General features: G+C 43.0%; 1 protein-coding gene across 1 annotated transcript in view; it reads left to right on the top strand.

Annotated features, from left to right (window-relative positions):
• Positions 1-22,432, top strand: part of LOC131474441 (homeobox protein Meis1) — an 81,783-nt gene that overhangs the window by 6,113 nt on the left and 53,238 nt on the right. Inside the window, exons 6-7 of the mRNA XM_058652294.1 lie at positions 109-255; positions 9,168-9,279. Of these exons, the coding sequence (XP_058508277.1) occupies positions 109-255; positions 9,168-9,279 (259 nt within the window). The remainder of the gene's footprint in view (positions 1-108; positions 256-9,167; positions 9,280-22,432) is intronic.

Genomic DNA, 22,432 nt, shown 5'->3' with positions numbered 1-22,432 from the left:
TGTCACTGTGGTGTGATGATGGTCCCCTTTGGGTGTGTGTGTGTGTGTGTGTGTGTGTGTGTGTGTGTGTGTGTGTGTGTGTGACGTCTCTGCCTTCTCTCCCTGTAGGTTCACGAGCTGTGTGATAATTTCTGTCACCGGTACATCAGCTGCTTGAAAGGAAAGATGCCGATCGACTTGGTCATAGACGACAGAGAGGGCGGCTCCAAATCAGACAGCGAGGATATCACAAGATCTTCTGTGGCCCTTGATCAGGTACACCTCTCTCTCTTTCTCTCTCTCTCTCTCTCTCTCTCTCTCTCTCTCTCTCCCCCTCTGTGTGTGTGTGTGTGTGTGTTCTCCCTGCTGGTTATTCAGCTATTCTGGGTCACTACTCCGCTGCTCTGCTATTTGCATATGATTAGGGCCGTTTTACATTCCGTCCATCGGAATGAAAAAAGAAAAAAAAATCAGAATAATGTTGCTATTATTGGCCCATTAAGACTTGAACCCGCAACCGACCTGAGAAGATTAGCTCGAAAAAGCATCGCCATAAACTTGACCTGCTTCATGTCGATTTTAATTTAGTGCCTCTCCACTGTTTTCCTGGTCTCTGTGGTCTCTTTTTTCTCCCCCCCTCAAAGACAGTGATGTGTTATGAGCTGCTGTGTGCTGGAAGAGCAGCAGGTTGAGCTGCCTTTTCTTGTCTGAAGTTCACGGTTCATCATCACGCGTCTTGTGGCCAGTGTTTTTGCTCAGCCCTGAGTGCACACTGCTCCCTCCACTCTCTCTCTCTCTCTCCCTCCTTCATTTCGCTCAGAGCGCGCAGATTCAGCTCCAATAAGGACGTTTACTTTCCAGAGCCATATAGCAGCAGCGGGTATTAGAGGTAGATTAGGGAGTGTTTCCCTTTGTGCAGATATCAGAGAGATAACCACAGCCTTCATTATGTGCTCCAGTGACTGTTGGCACTCCGGGGACATTGTAGTGAGCGCACAGGCATGACCCTAATGGTCCACACACTCTACTCTGCCGTTAAATAATGATAACAGCAAACCCATGATTAGAAATATGCAAATCTGGATTTTCGGCCATTAATAGCTGCAGTCATTTGTACATGGTTGCAGGCTATGAGACCGTGTATCAATAAGTTAAACTACCCCAGATTTTTAAAAGGAGAAGCGTATGAGAGTGCAGACTATAACCTATATGGATACAGATGAGAAGGAGGAAAAATCAAGTGTCCAAATTAAATGGATTAGTTGGGTAGCGCGACATAAAAAGTAATGGAGCGATTAGGCTAAATAATTTAAATCCACGGACTTCCATATGGTTGAGTGGCTGGTCTGAGTAGAGAGAGGGAGAGAGTGGCTTTTATGTGGTGGGCTGAATGGTAGAACTGGGAGCGGACTGGGATCCCCCTCCATCCCTGGCCCTTATGTCTGATTATGGAAATGAGAAAAGATCATGCGGAAGATAATACTTCATTTAATCCAGAGACAGAATTAAATAACACAGACGCCACTTGTGCATTTAAGTGTCTCTTTGAACTGCTTGTTGTATTCTTGTGGGGATTCAGTTGTCAAAAGTTTTCCCCTTTTTCATTTTGATAGATAGGTCAGGACATGGAATTGAGCCGTATGTTATATAGATATGGAAATGGGGTGTGTTAAAACCCCTGGGTGTAAAGGTATATGAAGAAAATTATGTTGTGCTCGGGGCCATGATGCAGATATTTAATTGACTGTAAGATGAAGACATGGCCTAATTTGATAGACTATACAATTAAGGACAAATCCACATCCACTGCTGTTTACTCTGTCAGAATAATATAAAGGACCTACAGGCATAGTTTGCATCAAAATGCAAGGAAAACTTTTTTGACACATGTGTAATATTGAGGGATGGACTGATGTTCCAGTACAATAACATGCAGGCTGTCCACAGCAGCCGGCTGTGTGTAAATGGGCATATCCAAACAGGGAGAGGGTACATGCTTCTCACTGCTGAATACTTATGTTGTCAATCTAATGGCACAGACTTGAAGCTGAATATATACAGTATATATATGTATATATATATATATGTGTGTGTGTGTGTGTGAATTTTCTGGGCTATTTTTGTGTGACATCTTATCTGCGGTTGTTAGGCGGTGACACCCTCAACGTCTTTGCATTGTGTGTGCATTATCTCTTTCCATATGTATTTTTAATATATGCCCCTGGGCTTAAAGTTGAAGTGGGCTGGAAAAAAAACCAAAAAAAAAACCACTAAGAATTTGCACAAAGAACAATGTTAACAAGATAGCAAAAGCAGGCTCATTTATTCATAAAGCAATTTATTCCAGTGAAGGCGACTGTAGCAGAGAAGAAGAAGAAAAAAATGTCAGAGGAAAAAAAAAAAGAAAAACTTTGAATGTATTAAACTCTTCAGTCCAACAGCGGCATTATGCAGCCTCGCGTCATAAAAGTCATTTTCAGAATATTCTCTACGTGTATTTACATTGTGTTTTTTTTTTTTTTTTTAAAGTCAGCCTATGTAGGCGAGTATATGGAGAGACGCTGAGCGCCCCTTTCAAAAGAAAGCAGTGCATAGCTGAGAGGTGAAAAAGTCAGAGAGGCTCTGCTCTGGCTTGTGAATGCAGCTCAGCCTGTTTGGGCTCACCCTCCTGTGTTGGTGTGTGTCTTTCTGTGTGTGTGTGTGTGTGTGTGTGTGTCTATAAGTGTATGGATATATGTGTGTGTAGCTGCAGTGTGTGCATGTGTGTGTTCAGGCTGGCCTGATAAATGCAGCTCCCCCCTCAGGTGCTATGTGAGTAGAGTGACTGGTTAGCACCAGTTGGACTTCCTTAACCCTTTCCCTGCTGCTCCCTGGAGAGTTTCGCACCATGTTTGCCTCACTTCTTTACTCGAGTAGCACATTATCAGTTGCCCCACTAGACCTATACATTTAACCCTGAGCGCGGCTGTACATAAACACCAGAAGTCTATAATTGTGAGTGACTTTTGCAGACGGCTTTTAATGTGGAAAGGCTTGTGTCCAGACTAAATGTGGCGACGTCTCTCTCTCTCTCTCAGTCCCTGTGTTGTTGTGGAAGTGTGGTGTCAGTTGCTCTGCTGATTGCCATCCCAATTTGCCTCAGAACACATGTTCACCCCAGACCAAAGAGGCAAGGAGGTATTTCCACACTGCTGTACATCATTTGCACAGTTGCCTTTAATTGCACAGAGAGTGAGGGGAGGGGCACAGCAATTTGCTAATGAACTCCAAGGGCCTGGGCTCTCCACCATAGAGAAAAACACTACTAATAGTGCTGAGGACTCACTACAAGTCTCAAGAGCTCCTCTACTTGATTGAGCCATGCAGGCTGAAGTGGGGCTGGAAATAATTGAAATTTCCCTTTAAAATATTCACTGGCTGAATTCTTGTGGACGTGAGTGAGAGCGTCTTAAATGATTACGAATGCTCGACAGTTGATTTGTTGACTTTGTTCAGTGGAGAGGTATTCTTGGATCGGAAAGTCTATTTAGACCTGACGTTTTCGGAGCACGATTATTATTTTTTTCACCGCTGAAATCATGAGAAAAGAATGTGGAAATGAACTACAATCTGAAATAATCTGTTGCTTTTTCCTTGTGGCCCGCACACTTGTGTGAGCTCAGTGTTCCAGTCACGGCGTAAGAATTCCCGCTGGAAAGCACTATCGCTGTATCTTTTCCTCACAGTTGGCACTGTTTTGCCACACAAGTGCTTGTTTCCATGTCTTTGAGACCCAGTGTTGGTTTAGGTAACTCTGGTGGTCAAAGAGTGAGCCCCCCCCCAAACCCTACTCACTCCTCCTAACTCAATGAAAGCCCTGACCATTGGGGTCAGCCACAATTTTCCTAATCAGTACACCACTATCGTTAATCTATCCGCTTCTCGTTGAAGTATGGATGGAGTTACACCCGACTTAACAGCCACTCACTTTCCCTCTTTTTTTTTTTTTTTTTTTTCATTCGCTCCCTCTCCTACAGTGGCACGCTGCTGTTCTTCATACAAACTTTTGAACCATTGCAGTGATTGTTGGTAACGGCAGCTTTTGTAGTTGAATGGGGAGAGTTTTGCACCCCCGCTCCCTCCTCTGCACCCCTCATCCCTCCCCCCTTTTTTTTCCATCAGGGAGTGAATGTGGGGCGGCTGTTAAGAATTCAACAAGTGATACAAAGAGTCGACCACGTGACTTGTGTGTTTCTTAGCCTCTTCATTATTGTGGTGGAATAACAAGTAGGGGTGATTCTGATTAAGCAAATCAAGACCACAGTGACTTCAAAAAAAAAGAAAAGAAAGGGGGACGTGAGGCATGTATATTGTATTTGTAATCATGGACTATACTTTCTGAATTTTTTGGGTTGATTTATTAGTTGTTTTCAAATCGTTAATTATTGCCAAAAACTAGTGAAGCCGCAGTGTTTCAAAGACACTTTGTAGTGACGGCCACAGGATCCCAATAGCAAATAAAGTTCTTGGCTAGTATCTCATGTTACTTGCGATGGGTCGCCATGTCTGTCCCTGAGGCGTGCTGTGGTGTCTTTGGCTAAGTAAACAATAACCTGGCTTAACACATGTGTACTTAGCTAATGGAAAGTTCCTCTCCCTCTTAACCCCCTGCAAGCCTCTGACAATGGCTAACGTCACCAACAGCCCGTCTCCAAGGAGTCCACAGAGAACATCCCAGTGCAGCGGCTGTAAGTCAAGCTAGGCTAACGAAGAAACCACAGCAAAACATGTCATTAAGAAACTACGCCTGCCTTTTCATTCACAACTGAAAAAAAAAAAAAAAAAAAAAATCTCTGTTTGGGGTTAGATAGCGTGGAGGGGAGGGCACTTAAGTTAATGTTTTTGTTTGGATTTCAGCTCACAGAGAGTAAACAAGTGAGAGCTGAAGTGGAGGAGAAAGAAAATCAGAGAGAAAATCTGTTTCTGTGAGTGTCACCTAAATGGACTTGGAAAGCTCGGGTAATTATCTCAAACATGTAATTATCTTTGGTTGTCTCTATGAGGTGAACCCACCGGTTTAAAAAGCCGACTGAGGAGTACCTGACGGCTATTCAGTGTAGCATACTTTACTCACTCAAGAGACTAAATCCAGTTTTCTCTCTCAACCCCTCCAGCAATTATAAGGTTATTTCTTCTTTCTTTGTCTATTGTGAAGAGTTAGGGAAAGGGAGTGCAGAACAGAATGGGAGGAGGGAGGGAGAGAGGGAAGGAGGGGGTCTTTCGCTTTTTTTTGTACCATGCATACCATTATCAGTCCCTTCTTTTCATTTTGGAAGTACTAATATTGCAACGAGGGGAGGAGTGGGGTGGAGAGAGCAGAGAAAGCAAAGCTAGTTGGGAAACCACTTGCCCGGCTGGTTATCAGAGGGGCAGATCCTGCTTCTGCTTTATCTAGTCACAGTGTAAACCAAAGTAAACAAGAGTTTACAATAGGTGGCCTTTCAGGCTGTTTCACTAACAGCTTCACCGCCAGCACTCAGCTGAGTGGGAGAATGTGTCCGGAGTTATTACACGGCAGCTCACTGCTACAATACATGCCGTTCTCACAGATTTCAACTTCAGAACGCAGCGCTGTTCCAAAGGTCAGAAATGTGTCAAAGAAAATGTGTTGAAGGAAAACAACTGCACCAAAGCATTCTGGGGGATGGAGTAGCCCAACTGTCATCTTTGATTCAGATGTACCACCAATGAAGAGTTTATAAGTGCGTGTAGCTCTCTGTGTGTGTGTGTGTGTGTGTGCGCGCGTGGGGGGGGGTTATTTGGATATTTATGTCTGTGCTGTTAAGTATGCACATATGATTATTCCAGCACGCTTGCTGGCATGGAGTGAAAAGTAAATATCCATATCATCACAAAAGATATTTCAGTGTGAGGAAAGAAGGCAAGCAAAGCTCAACAACCTTAACCATTTTCTTTATTACTGCAAATGAATTGGCAGGGCAACATTTCTTGCATGAGCGCTTGTACGATATGGAGCCTGGCACAGCGAGAAAGGGAAGCCCCCCCCCCCCCCAGCCCCCCCCTCCGCATCTTAGATGCAGCACAATGAGAATGCATTGGATTGGAATGGCTCACCGATCATAGCGGAATCAGAATTTCCAGCAAGGAAAATCTTTTCATGGTGAATTAGGGGTGGTGGAGGGAAGAGAAATAGTAATGAAAAAGGGGGAAAAAAAGAAAGAGGAGAAAAGGTATGCACGGCTCACAAACAGGGTTCCCTCGGCTTGGCGCGGCAGATTTAAGAACTTTAGCTGAAGCAAAGTAGAATAGAATGTGGAAAATTGAATTTACTAAACAATTAAGCTTTGGATTAATCTACATCCTGCACAGGGAGAGAGCGAGAGTGTGTGTGTGTTTGTGTGTGTGAGAGAAACCATATAGTGGCTCATTAAAGAACATAATATATCACTTGTGTGGTGTGTATGCAGAGGGAAAGCTCTCTCTCTCTCTGTTTCCCTGAGCTTTCTGTTCATGCACATTTCCACCTTGTGAAACATCACATTTTAAAGGTTGACCTCCATGGTTACGTTGTTGCCTTGTTGGCGGAAGGTGTGTGTGTGTGTTTTTTGTGTCAAGGTGTGTGTGTGGCTGTTTTTTGATGTGTGCATAAGGTAGATAAAAAGTGTGGGTGTGTGGTGCAAGTGAAGTGACCAAAAAAACAGTTTTAGTGTGTTTGTGCATGGGTGTGTGTGCACATGCTGTGCGTCCTGGCATGTGTGTGTGTGTGGGTTGTGTGATCTCAGCTGTGTATTAATTGTGTGTTAGATCAGTTCTGGGTCTGATCTAAGGGCCCGTGATTATAAATAACCTCTCTGTCCCTGCGGAGATGCCACCAGGCCCTGTCTCAGCTCCGCCCCCTTTCCCATGGGGCTTCGGCGGCCACCTCCCAGCAGGCAAAGCGCTCTTTTGTTCAATTACAGCTAATGCAGTAGTTTGCCGTTTCCCCCTCCACTTTCTAATTATATTTTCAAGTGGAATTTGTTACAGAATTAAAACAAAAAGAGAATGAAAAAAGGACACATCCGTTTAAGTGAGCCAAGGCTTTTTTTTTTTTTTTAATACTTGCCACTGAACGTCTCCGGGGTTCTCTGCAATTTATTTATTTTTTTGAATAAACAAGTTCTGCTCATTTTTTTTAAAGCTGCACTTTTGGCGTAGCTGGCAAAAGCCAGCGTTAACTGTTTGCGTGCTGAGCATGTGGTCTGGATTACCTCACTTCTGATGTTCTCTGGAGTTACTCAGTCATGCAAGGGTGTTTCATTTTTCAGTGTTCTACAGTCAGCAAAAAAAGAATTTGTTAGAGGTGGAAAAAAAAAGAACCTCGTGGTGTCTTATCCCTTTTAAAATCAATGTTTATCTACAATCACCATCCTAGTCATGCATTTGTGCAGTGGATTTCCTCTTTATTGCAAAGCCTCAAAGCCTAATTTGGAAAACAACGATTATATCGACCATGTAAGCACTGGATTATAATTTCATAGCCCAGGAACATCAAATGGGCTATAATAGAGCCCAAATGTGTTGAATTCACTGCCTTGTATATTCTTTTCTTTTCTTTTATTCCCTTTGCATTTCGTTTAAAACAAACCTTTTTTTTTCAGGAATTAATGGCTACTTTTTTAAAAATGCTAAACTCAGCTCCAAGCCTCTTCACAGAGGCAACGCTGCTCGTAGTATCTCAATTGAAACCAGTTGTTCTCCAGTGTATTTCTCTTTCACTGCGTTTCTCTTCAGTGTGGGTTTCTATCACTCGGTTTTCTCGCATGGCCGTAAAAGTGTGACGCGAGCACCACATCGCTCCGTGATATTTGCCTCATTTAATTTGACCGAGCAAAGACAGACTGAGGCGGGTGTTAGAGAGGAGGCTTAAGTAAGTGTCGATGGGCATATTCTGTGGGTGTTTGTGAGAGGTCGCTCTGTGTGATAAGACGTGAGATTCCATTTCCTTCTTTTCTGAACTCTTTTCTCTCTTCTGTCCTCAGCGCTAATTTTGCTTTTCAGTGCACTGGTAGATAAGAGGTAACATCTGGCTTAGCTTCAACATTATGTAGCAGCTTTGTATGGGGCACACTGAGGTGCTGGTGTGTGTGTGTGTGTACTTGTATTTTCTTTCTAACCAAAACCTAGTCCTACTGAGGCAGAACTTTATTTCTAAGGAACTGGTTAAGTTTTGGGCTAAGATTTGAATTGTAGTTAGATTAAATGTACGACTAGGCATTAACTGGTTATATTTTAGGTTAGGGATAATGCATTGTCAGTGTAGTGTTCCTAAAAAGAATAGCTGCGCAAACCTGCGTGTGTGTCACTTGCAGCTGACACTCATTTTTCTTACTCTTTCTCTCTCTCATACACATGCACCGTTCACAATATATAAAACAAATCCTCAAGTGTGTCTCAGTCTGGTCACTAATCCCTTATTTTTTTAAAGTCAAAGAGAACTGAATTACATTATGCTGGTGGTAACCCTTAAAAAAACTTCTTTAAATGAATCTTGATTAAAGATTTCAGTCCATGTCAGTTTGGTAGCTCATATATCATATTTTGCGTAAGAAAGCGACTGTGGGAAAAGCTTTTTTGGTGATGTGTCTGCCTCGGCTCTGCCTCCCAAAAGGTAATTTAAATCTACAGTACATTAGAAGGATTGGTTATCCCTTTTAAACAAATAAAATTAAATCCTGGACAAAAGTGAGGATATATATTTGTGTAGCAATAGTTTGAATTATTTACCTCTCTCTCCCTCTGCGTCTGGTCTGCTCTGCTGGGATGACATCACTCCCTGGCACTCACTGTGGCCTATCTTAAGTTGTAGCTGTTTTGTATTTTCATCTGCTAGTGGTTTGAGCCAAATGGAGGCAGCCGTGGATTGCATGCCTCAGAAATCTGGGAACTAATACAACATGTTCGCTTTTCTATTCATCTGGGCCTTTCTCTCTATCGAGCCTCCTCATTTCGTAAGATTGTTACAGGGTTTGCACACGACGTGACAGGGCAGAGAGCCGGCGAATTATGAGGCTTGTGTGGAGTGAGTTCATGTGTTTGTGCGTGGGCTTTTCACCCACATACATGTGCACTTTTCAAAAGACGGTTGTAAAAAAGACGCACACAGCGGACATGAGGCCAACTAAATGTCCTCTCTCTCTGTTCAACAGACGTCCTGGAACAGAGACCATGACGACACAGGATCCACACGCTCTGGAGGAACACCAGGACCGTCCAGCGGTGGACACACATCACACAGCGGGGACAACAGCAGCGAACAGGGTAAGAGACCACATTTGTCATTTTTTCTATATCAGTCCAAGGAGATGCAGACCAATGCTGAGTATATGACATCACCTGCATTATCTCATGGATGTGAAAGAGACACAGGATAGAGAACTTTCAAAGGCTTTTTTCCGTTTCTAGGAACTCGCAGAGAGGTCAAATGTCATTGGTGTCCGTGTATGAACTCGGGGACACATTGGCAGAGCAGAAGCAGTGTGGAATATGCTTGTGCCCCCTGTGGATTGTTTCATGCTAAACTCTTTCACCATACAGTAGTTTTACGTCTGAGCATTATGCGCTCCTGCTTGTACTATAACCCACAGTTCGTGTTCCGCACACTATTCGATCGTATAGTTTGTGGAAGTCTTACAATTTTATGCCTCAGTTCTTTGTCATTAGGATTTGGGTTTCAGGATGGAAACCACTTTAAGGTGTTAATGGCAATTTTCATGGTTTACTATTGGCCCATAAAACCATTTCAGAAACTTTCATGCAGTGTTTTCCAAACGGGGATATGGGGACCCCGCGGTTTAAAGAAGACAAACCATTGCGACCCAATTGGCAATTGAAACTGTGACGAGAACAAATGCGTGCATGATATAACGTTTCAAATGATTTTTACTGCCATATCTGCCAACACCAAACGTCGCTTTGAACTGGCCGAGCAGCCATTTCCAAGAGATATATGTTTGATAAATGAATAACAACCTTTTAGACATGTGTTGTTTGATTAAACTTCAAAAAATATATATACGTAATTTATTTATGTGAGGACAGAAGGAGGCGACTGCAACATAGCACTAGTGAAGCCACATGGCTGGAAACAAGAGGCAGAATAACAACAACAATCACCAAAGGTTACACACAGGTTTAAGTTTAAGACTTGAACTAAAATGATCTGAATAAAATATGGAAAACATATCCATACATTTGTCTATTCCCCCTTCGTTGGACAACTCTGCTGGGGCCTTGTGTGTGCATGTGTGTGTATGTACAGTTGGAGAGTGGGTTGTGTGATGGTCGGGCAGCACCGCAAACAAACTGTAGGCAAAAAAGCCACTTCATATATTATTGAAGGTGATGTCAAGGCGAGCAGTTTGCAGGGGTGCTAGTGCCAGGAGGCAGAGCCTGGGTGGGAGCAGGGAGCACCGTCATACCTTCCACTCCAATGAGCAGCCATTTATACGGTCAACACACACTCCTCTGTCTCTGTGTCTTTATTTTCTGTCTCATCCTCTCTGCGTCTTTCAGACACACACACACACACACACACACACACACTCTCTCTCTCACACACACACATACTGTTCCTCTTACTGAAATAACAGTAAAACAGGGAAAGACTCTTTGTGTGTGTGTGTGTGTTTGCTACTACCTCTGATGACTAATGGTCTGGTGCAGCCAGGCTAGATCTGATTGGTCGCTCTAATGAGTGCACTCTGTGTCGAGTTTGGACTCCTGCTTCCCTGACCCTTGCCCTCTATTGACCAAACTGACACTTCATTTTTCACATCTTTCCAATTATAGGCCCACTCCTTATGTTGGCCCACCTCTTCTCTTATTCTCTATATCTCCATCATCCCTCTTTCCATCTTCTCATGTCTCTTTTTTTTCCCCTCCCTCCGACTGTCCCCAGCTATTGTGGGGTGTTGTTGTTTGTTGTCGAAGTTCATTAGAGGGTAAAATGTGAAGCAGTGTGTGTGTGTGTGTGTGTATGCATGTGTGCGTTTGACATGCATGCATGTGTGCGTTGGTCTGTTTCAGCTTAATGAGTGCGGTACTTTTGATTTGTCTCCTTAGTGTTAGCTAAATGAGATGAGTTTATGAGACTTACTCTAACCTAAAATCATGAACTTAAATGCACAGTATATCATTTCAACCGCTAGGAGTCTCTCAAATCAAAACAATAGCAAAATAAACTAGTTTGATGACATCAGAAAAGAAGTGGGATCGTTATATTGTTTTCTTGTTTTGTTCCCCTCTCTCTTGTGTGTGTGTGTGTGTGTGTGTGTGTGTGTGTGTGTGTGTGTGTGTGTGTGTGTGGTGGAAATCCTTTCCAGGACATGATAGTATCATATTAATCTCCATGGCACCGTTCAGGTGTCCACATACTTTTGGGCACGTAGTGTAATCCAAATACCAAATAACTACAGAGCTCAGACAGTGTTCTCTTTGACCTGCAGATATACCCTGATGTCATCCTGTGCAAATGTGTGTGCGTGTGTGCGCTGCGTGTGTGCGTGCGTGTGTGTGTGTGTCAGGACACAGTGAAACTGTAAATACTGGAGAACATCTTGGGCTGGTTTCAGGTTTATATGGGTTAAGCACTATCACTGCCGCGTCATATTGACTCTGGCAAATTGTGTGTCAGTCATTTGGTAATCCCAGTAAGATGGTTATTTATCTGTTTGGCACTTTGCGCTCTCTCTCTCTCTCTCTCTCACCCTCTCTCTTCACCCCACTCCCTCTCCTCCGTTTTTCTCACTTTCATCTTTGCATCCTCCCTGTTTTCCCTTGTCTGCCACCTACTCTTGTGTCACTCTCTTTCATTTTGCTCTCAGTCGGTTTCTCTCTTCTTGTGTATCACAGTGCTTTTCTCTCTCTCCTCCCCCTTTTTCCCTTCCCTGCCTCCCACTCATGCTAAAACACAACCCTTGTTTATCCTTCTTCTTTCCCTTTCTCTCACCTCTTTGTTCCCTCTGCACCCCCTTACCCATCTGCCTTTTTTCACATCTCTGTTTTTCTTCTTTATGATTTTATCTTGTCATCCTTTTCTCTTCCCCTTTCTTAATCCTTCTCTCACTCATTTACCTTTACCTCCGATCTCCCTCTTTCCTCTGTCTCTATCTTCACTTCTGTCACCTTGTTTTTTTTTTTTACTATTCCTCCTTCTCTCTTACTTTTACCTCCTTCCATATTCCCTTTCTTCGTTTTTTCTTTTATTTCTCATCATATTGCCTCTACCTCTTTCGCTACCTTTAACAGATTGCTTTCTCACTGACCTTTCCCTCTGTCTCTCTCCTACACTTTCTTCATTTCCCCTCTGCCTGTACAGCAGCCCAGCTAATGGCCATCTCTCTTTTCTTCTTCCTCTCATTCATCCTTGGGCCCCAACTCTTGGGCTTTCAATTTATGTTCTCACATTTAATACACCTCCTCTTGCACTCAGTTTTCCTCAAATTCGTCAATTGTTTGTTTCTTCATAGTTGAGATTATCCCCCCGTCTTGCCGCCACCCTGCCCCTTAGACTGCCATGGAAAGATGCCGGATGGTCTGTTTTTTATTTATTTATTTGTTTGTGGTGTTTTACAACATTAGCATCAGTAATTTGCATTACTACTCTTTCCTTTGCACCCTGTTCTTCTTCCAAATATCCCTGGTGTCCTATCTTAGTGAACCCCATTCTCCCCTCTGGTTTTATGCCGAAGCTCTCCCTGAGATTGACATAGGCTCTGCTCTGAACCGTTAGCTGCCTGCTGTAATAAAAATCACCATCTCTACCTGGAAATGTAAGTCTCTGCGTTACATAAGATCAGAGGTCTCGATGTGCTCGTGGCGGAGTTTGATTACGAGCGAAGATTCTCTTGCCATATGATATTTCGTGATAATGCTCGTCTTTTTTTTTCATGTATCAGCAGATGTTTTTCAGCACTTTGTGTCCCAGTGGCAATGTGTGCCGTTAAAAACAAAAATGATTTTTTATTCTCGCATGTGGTGACAATGCTCACATGCTGAGCTCTTAGTTATGTTGTTTATGCTTTGACCACAAGGCGATGGTATTTTTTAAGCACTAAATTCCATTGGCAGATACAAAAAAAAAAAAAAAAAAAAAAAAAGTGGAGGGAGGATCACATTTGCTTCACACATGTCATTAAAATCAGTTCTGGGTGTCTCCTCTTTCCCTAAAGAGCAGACAAAGAAGAAAGCCTCTTATTTTTCTCCTCCCTTTCTCTGGGAGATCTTTGTAAACATCCAGCAAGCTTCGACAGGGAGAATCTGAGAACGGCCCTGAAGTTAATTAGTCCCACTCTATTAACCCAGCTGTTTGCTAGCTAGTTCCTACCAACAGGCCCCTTTGTTTAATACCCAGAAGCCCTCTGGAGAAGCCTCATTGTAGCTGTTGTGCCTTGGATCATGCTTTTCTGTGAAGAGTAATGCTCGAAGGGCAGAGGAAAAGCTAACAGATCACATACTGTATGCATGTAATTGAGGGGGGAGGGGGGGGAGGGGGGGGGGGTCCCTCATGGACATGAGTGGGCCTTCTCTTTTTCTCCCAGTATAAAGTACTCCTCTTTGCCTGTGTGAATTTTTAAGGACACCCCTTGGCTTCTCCGAGGGCCTGGCATGCGAGGGAAACAGCATAACATTCAGGCACTGAATCAGACAGCTGCAGCGGTGTGGATGTGAGCTGAGCGGACGAGCGGAGCAGAGTGGTTTGCTCTGTTTTTGAAAGCTACAGGGTTTCCCTCTACGCTTGTCAGAAACATCCAGGGAGTGAGGCGATGACTGGAGATATTAGATATGTATCACCAATTACCCCGACCGTTTGTAAAGAGTGAAGTCAGCTGGGCCGAGTCAAACAGCTCCCTGTAAAGTTAGATGTTCGGGTTCGCATACGTTTCTGGTGTCTTGAGTTTTCTTGAGTCTTGAGATTTCTGGTTGTTGGTCAACACAAAATACAACTCACGACAGACCTAAACTCAGCGGCGCTGCTGTTCATCTTTATTGTTCATTTCCTCTGCACATGAGGCTCTGTTTTCTGTGAAACGAATCGTTCCAGTCCGTGCAATCAGATTCCTGCATGTTTGTTGCTCTTGATGCTACGAGTGAATTCAGCTTGAATCAATGACTGTATTAAAAGAGCCGAGTACAGCACAGAACTGTTAAATAAGGACTACTGTGAGGATTACCTGAAGAAAAGAAGGAAACCTGCGGATTCGTCTATTCTTACGTTTGATTAGATAAACATTTTGTTAATGTGTTACTGAGATCTAGTGTTTCCTCATTTCCTCATCTGTTTTTTCTTTTGGTTTTGTTTCTGCTACATGTGTGTTGTTTAAAGGTTATGTGTGAGTAGGAATGGGACTTGTTTTTTATTCTGTGATGCACTTTGAGCTGCTTTGCTTTGTATGAAAAGTGCTGATTGATTGATGTGGCCCTGTTCATGTTCAGGATGTGGCTCCAAAAGTCAAACGGATAGTCCACTTGTTTGGTTCAATTTGATATGACTTTGATTCAGCCCATTCTGTTTCAACTTCATGTAGATAAATATAATCTCCGCTGGCTGTGAATCCTCATTGATCAGACTGGAATGTTCTTGATGACATCCATCCATCCGACCTCTGTAGTCTCCAACTAGGTCAGGCCAGAGCGGAGCTGTTGCTTTCCGTTGTCTCATTGGCCAGTCTCTAGGGTTGGGGGCGGGCAAAGAGGGGACGTGGACAGCAGTGTCAGGCAATCAGTGGCAACAATCCGGCTTGTCCAGTCCCTCGGCTTTACGCGGCCCCCTCAAAGTCACCAATTAATTGGTCCGATTGTCCAGTAGACTGGAAGAACGAACTGCGCGTGTGTGTCTCTGTTCACTGTGTGCATTTCCCTCCCTCATTTGCTTCCCTGACCCAGTAGGACGTTTAAAATATGTATTTGTTTATTTATAGAGTTAATAGAGTTCATTTATTCATAGGGTTGATAATAAATTACGGGAAAAACAATTAAACTCCATGTATATTATAGTGAAATCAAATCTGAAAGCTTACCCTTACCCTTAAGTAACAATAGACTAAGTCAAGCTTTAATGTGCACACATCAGAAGTGATAACTAAGTCGGTACAAACATGGAAAGTGCATAAAAAAGTGTAACTAAAATAAAGAAGATGAGAGATTTTGCGTGCAGGTTGTCTAGACGTTACGGATGAAGATCCTCAGTTCAGTAATTGTCTTACTGGTGTCCAGCTCTCCCAGTAATCTGTTTAAATGTGAGGCTCTGGGTAGATAAAACGTATGTGGCTCCCTTCATTAGTCTGCAGTCTGTATTACTGGAGGTGTGTGTGTGTGTGTGTGTGTGTGTGTGTGTGTGTGTTTGTGAGTGTGTGTACAGTAGCTGCCAGACACAAACATGAATCTCTCTTTGATTTGCTTGCAGCCTGAACATGGGGGGGAAAAAGAGAGAGGAAAAATATGAAAGTGGAAGAAAAAGACTGAGAGGAAGAACACGAAAAACTGCAGGGTGACGGCTGTGAAAGTGTTTTGTTGTGCAAGTGTGTGCTTGTGTGTGTTAGAAAATCCTATAGTGGGCGAGAAGAAGACAGACAGAACAGTTATCCCTGATGAGTGTGTTAAGTGCTGCTCAGTGTTGTTGGGGAGTCTATTGAGACACATGCACTGTGGCTAGCAAACAGCATTATGTCTTTATTATATCTTTTCTGGCACTTGAGAGGTGAAAGGGTTGTGGCAGGGCCATCTTCACCTCACCCCGTGTCCCACAGGGCGTTACATTTAAGCTCATGTGTGCATTTGTTAAAGAATAAAAAAAAAACAGTTTGGGGATCAGCACGCAGGGTCACAGGAATAGAAACCTTAACTTTTCTGTTCACCTGATGTTTATAAAAATCAATATCTCAAAAGACCTTAAGAGTAAATGCATCTCAAAAGACCTTAAGGAAACAACCCTCAAAAACTCAGCTTTGCCGGTAGCAGTGTTTATTCAGCCTCAACTGGATTTACTGCATCTCAAACATTATTATCCGTGGTAACCTGGGAAAATAGATGTTTGGCCTTTCAGTGTCCAATCACAACCGGTCTCTCTCAGATTCACTGAGATCTTTATGACCCTGCTCTATCGCGGCAGCCGATGCGTCAAACAACATGCGGTGACTCGTCTGGCAAATGATAGCCCTCGATGACTTTTTATTGCCTCATGGGCAATAAGTAAACTCGGAGTGGCCTGAGTTTGCCCCTCTCAAAAAAGAGGAAATTGTATCAGGTTCCCACAGCAAGGGGCCAGTTTGCTTTTAGGATTAAGGCTGGTGTCACTGGGGCTGCTGGGGTCGTGTGGAAGAAAGAATCAGAAATACAAGTAAACAAAGTGACTTCCTTCCCTCCTCTCCTCCTCCCCCTCTCTTCTCCTCTCCTCTCTTCTCCTCTCCTCTCCTCTCCTCTCCTCTCCTCTCCTCTCCTCTCCTCTGCGTTTTTCACGCATGAAGCAATCTTTGTTAGTCAACTTGTATTTTATTGGCTTTCGGTGAATATATCGTCTGTGAGAGGATAATGGCCATAAAACATTTTGATAAGGCGTCATAGGCTATTTCAGTGTTTGACTTTGGGATTTATGTGCTGTGTGATACTGATCACGTTTACATATCGTTATGAGAGCCTTGCATTTGTTTGTCTTTATTTTATCTCATAGCCTTCGTTGCTTTGCTTTGCGTTTTTTTTTCTTTCGATGCACCCGTGGTGTTTTTCTACTTCCTTTAATGTTATTCAAAATGAATAGCCATGCACATTTTGAAGGTGAATCTAATGTTTCCCCGGCTCTCTCTGTTACTTTAAAATCTCCTCTGCATTCATTCAGTCAGCGTCTCCTGGACTGTTGGTTACATATGGGCATGTTTGCATGACCAAAGAAATGCAAAGTCTAGCTCAGACCATTACAATATGCCTCGTGTGCACAATTTACATGAAATACATATTCATTTGTGACATGTGTGCACGTGAAACGGCTTCCCGCTCTCTCTTTTTCTGTCTGCCTTGATGCCGTCTTGGCGCTCGCTTAGGATGCGTCTTTCAATTGAACATTTTGGTATCATTCATGTCCTCTTATTTCTCACAAAGCTGTCTGTGATGCCTTTTTTCCGTCATTATTTTACCCTTAAATTCACATCATGTAGTTTGATGCTGCTCCAGGAAACAGTACTACAACCGTTCATTTAAAAAAAATTAAATAAAAGAGGTTCCACTTCATTTGCACCAGTGAGGGAATTCAAGCGGGATGAAAATGTATCTTTAGCTCCCATGTTATAATTGTGGCACGCTAATGATGTAGACACATTCTCACTGTCTGTTTACAGGAAACGCTCTTCTTTAATTTGTGACTGGCGTGAATGCCAAATGCCTATATCTAATTACTGGTGTTTGCTAAAAGATACTATTTACACACACTTTTTGCCTTGTAGAGTTCTCTTGTGTGCCGTGGTGAGGAGATTATGACAAGGAAATTTAAATGTGTAAACCTGGCAATGACTAGTTTTTTTTGCAATTTTATCTCCAAAGATTTAATTTTTGTTTTGTTTTTTTTGCTGCCTTTGCTGAAAATAATTACAACAAGGAAATCTTTTCCACATTTAATCATAACGATATTTACACATAGAACATCTACATTCACTATCATGTTTGACAAGTGTCAACCAAAGACTCCATTCAGGTTTATTTTGGTATGAAGCACCATAATTTGCACCATTCTTGTGTAATCATGTCCTAAAAGAAGATGCCACTTTTGTCAAATTACTGGATATCTCCTTTTGGAACTAAACTCTGTAGCTTTGATTTGCAAATGAAAAACAAGTTGAAATGTGGTAATGCACTTGTCATGCAAACAAATAGGATATAAAAAGATATTTCTGTATATTATGTGTGTGTGTTAGTGTGTGTGTGGAGGAGGTGAGTGTCTTGTGTCATTGCCATGGGAAACTTGTCATAGTGCAGATATGTGACAAATTCCAAGTTGACCACTTTCTGCTCTATTTTTCAATTCTGCTGCAAATTGACTGGAACATACAGTACACACTCACACACACACACACACAGGCTCTCGGAGACAGAAAATGCTCTGGCTCTTAATCGTAACCAGTGCAGGTTCATAGGGAATCTGACAGTGAAATCACAGCGACTCATCACTGATGTGTCACAACACATTACATCTGGCTGATAAAACAACCTTAAACTCTCTCACTTCTTTCTATCACTCCATTTTGCCTGCTGCAGCAGCCCGCCGCTCCCTCCTCTGCCTCCTCTGAAGTGGAGCTGAGCTCAGGGCCCAGGAGGCCTGCGATCAGATAGATGTTAACTTTTCAGACAAAACCCTGATAGCAGGCTGGAGAATTCAGATAATTACCTCTGCCTGTAGTTGGCAGTGCTTTTTACGCGAGCCTTGTCCTGCTGCTTATGTTGGAAAAACATAAACAGCAATAACATCATTTATATGTCGTAAAATATTCATTTCAGATGGCTGTCATAGAGTTCAACAGCAGTTTGGGCTTTCAGTCATGTGGTGAGAGAATGACAGGAAAGAGAGAGAGAGAAGGAATGGAGGAGGGAGGGAGGGTAAGCGCAAAGAAACGGGGTATTAGCTTTTTTTTTTTTAAGCATTGTTTGGCCTCTTGTCACACACAAACATTCAACTCACACACAGACACATGCAGAGAGCAGCAATGTTTATTCAACCTTTTGATAAAGAGATTAGGCTCATCATCCTATGCACTAAGGTTAGCCGAGGGGGTCCATGTTCAGGAAATCCTGGCTTTCCTGACACACGGTCTTAAGGTGAAAACCGGGCTTCAGCAACACTTGTATATACACTATATACAGTATACATGGAATTGCTAATGGTCAGATTAACGTCTATATTTTCCTATGGACGTGTCTGAAAAGGGAGACAGAGAAAAGAGAGAAGTTTTCTATGTAAATGAAATGGTTGGAAATGAAGAGGTGCAGTAGCTCAGCCAGCTGGGCTGCTTTTTTCCTTTTATTCTTTATTATTAGCCCTATCGCAGTGGTTGGACTCCAGCTTAAAGCTACAAACAGTGGAGTGCTAATTTTAGCCTCCAAAGAGGATAAGGATAAATAGCTTGCTGCCAGTTTGCCATATGTTCTGCTGCCGATTATATTGTGTCAGGAATATTTTTACCCCACCCCGATATACACATACGTACATATACTCACACATATCTGTTGTTTCAGCGTTTATGAGGCTGGGAGATCTGTTTATCACCACATGTGGATATGATATATAAACCAAATTAAGGCACATGTTCAAGCCCCTGTGTTTGTTTCCGTTCTCCCTATAAGTGTCACATTTTTCTTTGTAGTTTTTGTGATATCAGTACGTTATGTCACACTGACATCATGTTGGCCTCACCAGTAGTAGTGTTTTTGTTTGTAAATACACCATATCTCCTAGCTGCAAGGCAACATTTGGCCTCTACTGTAATCTCCCTGCATCTCGGGTTTTATTCTTATTCGAAAATGTGAGCCTCGTTGAAGAGTAAGAAGGAGTCTCTCTCTCTCTCTCTCTCTCTCTCCATCAACACACATGCATATGTTCACATGTAAATGCAACACACACTCATGCGGCAACTCTCTATTATTCTCTCTCTCTCTCTCTCTCTCTCTCTCTCTCTCTCTCTCTCAAATTGAAATAATTCAATTTATGGACACAGTTCCAGGCCTCCCTGGCTAAGACCATTATGCATGGAGCCCCCCTTTTCTAACAAAAGAACGGGTGAATTTACCAGCCGGCTCTCCTAACGACACCCACACAAAGCCAATTTCATGCCAGGAAAACACCAGCAGAAGCACCCTTTTTTCAGTCACAACCTGCATCTCTGTAGATTTCAGTCGTATGAGTTGACGATACTTTTCTTTTTTTTTGTTTAGACTTATTTAATAACCTTGGTTTGACCAAACGGCTCATTTTGCTGCCAACATTCAAACACTGTTTCTACAAAAAATGTCCGAGTGAACAATATCACAGCTCTTGGAACGGTAAATTGTATGATTTGGTCACACGTTTCATTCCTGTAGCAAATGTGTCTGATAATGTTAATGAAAGTGTTCATGCAGTTACATGTGAAGTACTGTAGGTGAGGTGGTGTGTTGTGAGACAGGGTAACCTGGGATGCAGGAGGTTGGAGGTAAAGTTTGTCAAATGAGCCAAAGCTTGACCCAGGGCTGACCCAGACCAAACACGTTTCCCCCTGAGGCCTCCTCCCATTGGTCCTTTTGACATGGATACCTGCTATTGGGATTTGAATGAGAGATAAAGACCTCACCAAGCTTTTCTCAAACTTAAGAGGGAGGGAGAGAGAGAGAGAGAGAGAGAGAGAGAGAGAGAGAGAGGTCTAGGTAACGAATACCTGCAGGTAAACACAAAAGCAGCGGGGTGGGCTGGAGGGCAGCATGGGCGTTTACTTTGTGTGTTTGCAGAGCAACACAAAGCATGCCACTTGCAGTACACGCACTTGCAAACGCACACATTTGGATGTAACCCGATCATTCCCTCTCGCTCCGAGCAAGTGAAACTCAAAGAGATGAGCAGGGACTGAGGGTGAGATTCTCACAAGTGATAACCTTTAGAGTAAAGGGTAAAGGCCTCGGTGGTGGTGTTTAACACACACACACACACACACACATACTGTGCACACACTCCCATGGGCAGCCCCAGGTCTTTGTTCCAGTGAGATTCTCTTAAGCGGCAGAGAGGTCATACTCTTACAGGAAGTCACCCCCAGAGAGGGCTGCCTTTTTCAGGAAGTGACTTGGTAGGACTGTGTGGCGAGAACGCTGCTGTCCACGGGGGGCATATCACTCCCTGCCACATGGGCCCATGCTCCACAGGAAGTAGGACTGCTGTAAACCCACTCACTTCCTCTTCCTGTGCCCCTGTCCTGATAGCCTTTTTAGGTCCACGTATGGGGAGGCTGATAGGACTACAAATCCCCCGCATCCCCATTACACCACATCCTGTGCCAATCATAGAACATTGACAGGAGGGGGAAGTGGAGATGGAGTGTTACTTTGGAAGGAGAAAGGTTAATATAGTGTGGGTATCTTGAAGAAAGAGCCTTAAAAGCCTCATTGACAATACACAAACAAGTCATTTAAGTAGCAGCTTATTATCCCTTATTGATATATTGAAATTGCCTGCAGAGACCCACTGATGCTGAGTCTGAGACCACTCATGCTACCCCAGCCAATCAGAGACAGGAGTACAGTGGCAGTTCATCAGAAAAAAGAGGTGGGAGAATGTGAAAGAGAAATACGACTTCTAAAGTACTGTAGCTGTGGATGTAGTAGCTCCTAATCACAAGACACAAGCACATCATGTAGTGTGGGATGCACAGCGATTCTCTGACTCTGAAAGTCGTGTCGTGTAAACTTGGCTTAAGCAGGAAAGCCGTGATAAAAATGCCACACAGCCAGTGCCTTTGTCTGCTTTACTCATGTTTTTATTCATTAAAAAAACATAAAACCCCTAAAATCTAAATGCAACAACTCCACAAGTATTTAAACGGGGGTTGTTGCTCAGATAATGACTTATCCTGTTTTTCTAACCACCCCTTCAGTAACCTGAGCTTGTGGGTGCAGACCTTATATTTCCTCCTAATACTAAAACCTTCTGTAATTCCAAAAAAACTCACTGGGAGCTAATGTGCTATTATTAGGTTGTGCCACCGCAGGGTTAGCGTGCCTGTATTATCTAACTACATACTGCAGTTTGGCGAGTGCTGATAGGTTAGTGTGAGTGGGAAAATCCTTGTGCATTATGAGTGTTTATCAAAGGCTGTGTCAGTCAGATAGTTACCATGTGGAAAAACGCAAACAGGCGACAGACAAACATGTTAGCTCGGAAAAATAAGCTGGGAAACTTGAGTCTGGTTAATGCATCTACACCCCAAACATTGAGATGATTACAGACTAAACATACAGGCTGTTGGTGCTGAAATGATACATTTCTATTTTAGTTGATTAAACTGGCACTTTTTAATAGGTTGGTAGACGTAAAACAAGACAGCGCTGCATGATAGAGCCCACTGTAATTTCACTAAATGTGGCTCATTGTAGAAGATGCTCAGAACATATGACAGGGTGTCTTTTCAGTGAATTGATGTTAGCTTAAATGATACCTCTATGCTCTTGTAGTGAGATCCTCGAGGTGAATAAAGTGTCTTCGTGCAAAGAAAGATGTATTTAGCGTCAGTTTGAGTTTCCTTTAGTCAAGCTGAAGGTTCCATCTCTTTGTCCCACTTCTTCATTGAAGGACTTTGGAACGCCCTTCAGCACATCAGCTGACTTTTGGAAAGGACCGCCATGCCATTGTGTTGTTAAGTGCTCTTAGCTTTTGTTAAAGTCCTTGTCCCCTCTACCATCCCCCTTA

Source organism: Solea solea, chromosome 15 (assembly GCF_958295425.1).
Source record: "Solea solea chromosome 15, fSolSol10.1, whole genome shotgun sequence".
Lineage (NCBI taxonomy): Eukaryota > Metazoa > Chordata > Actinopteri > Pleuronectiformes > Soleidae > Solea > Solea solea.
Note: the sequence above shows the minus strand (reverse complement) of the source record. Positions and strands in the feature narration are given on the sequence as shown.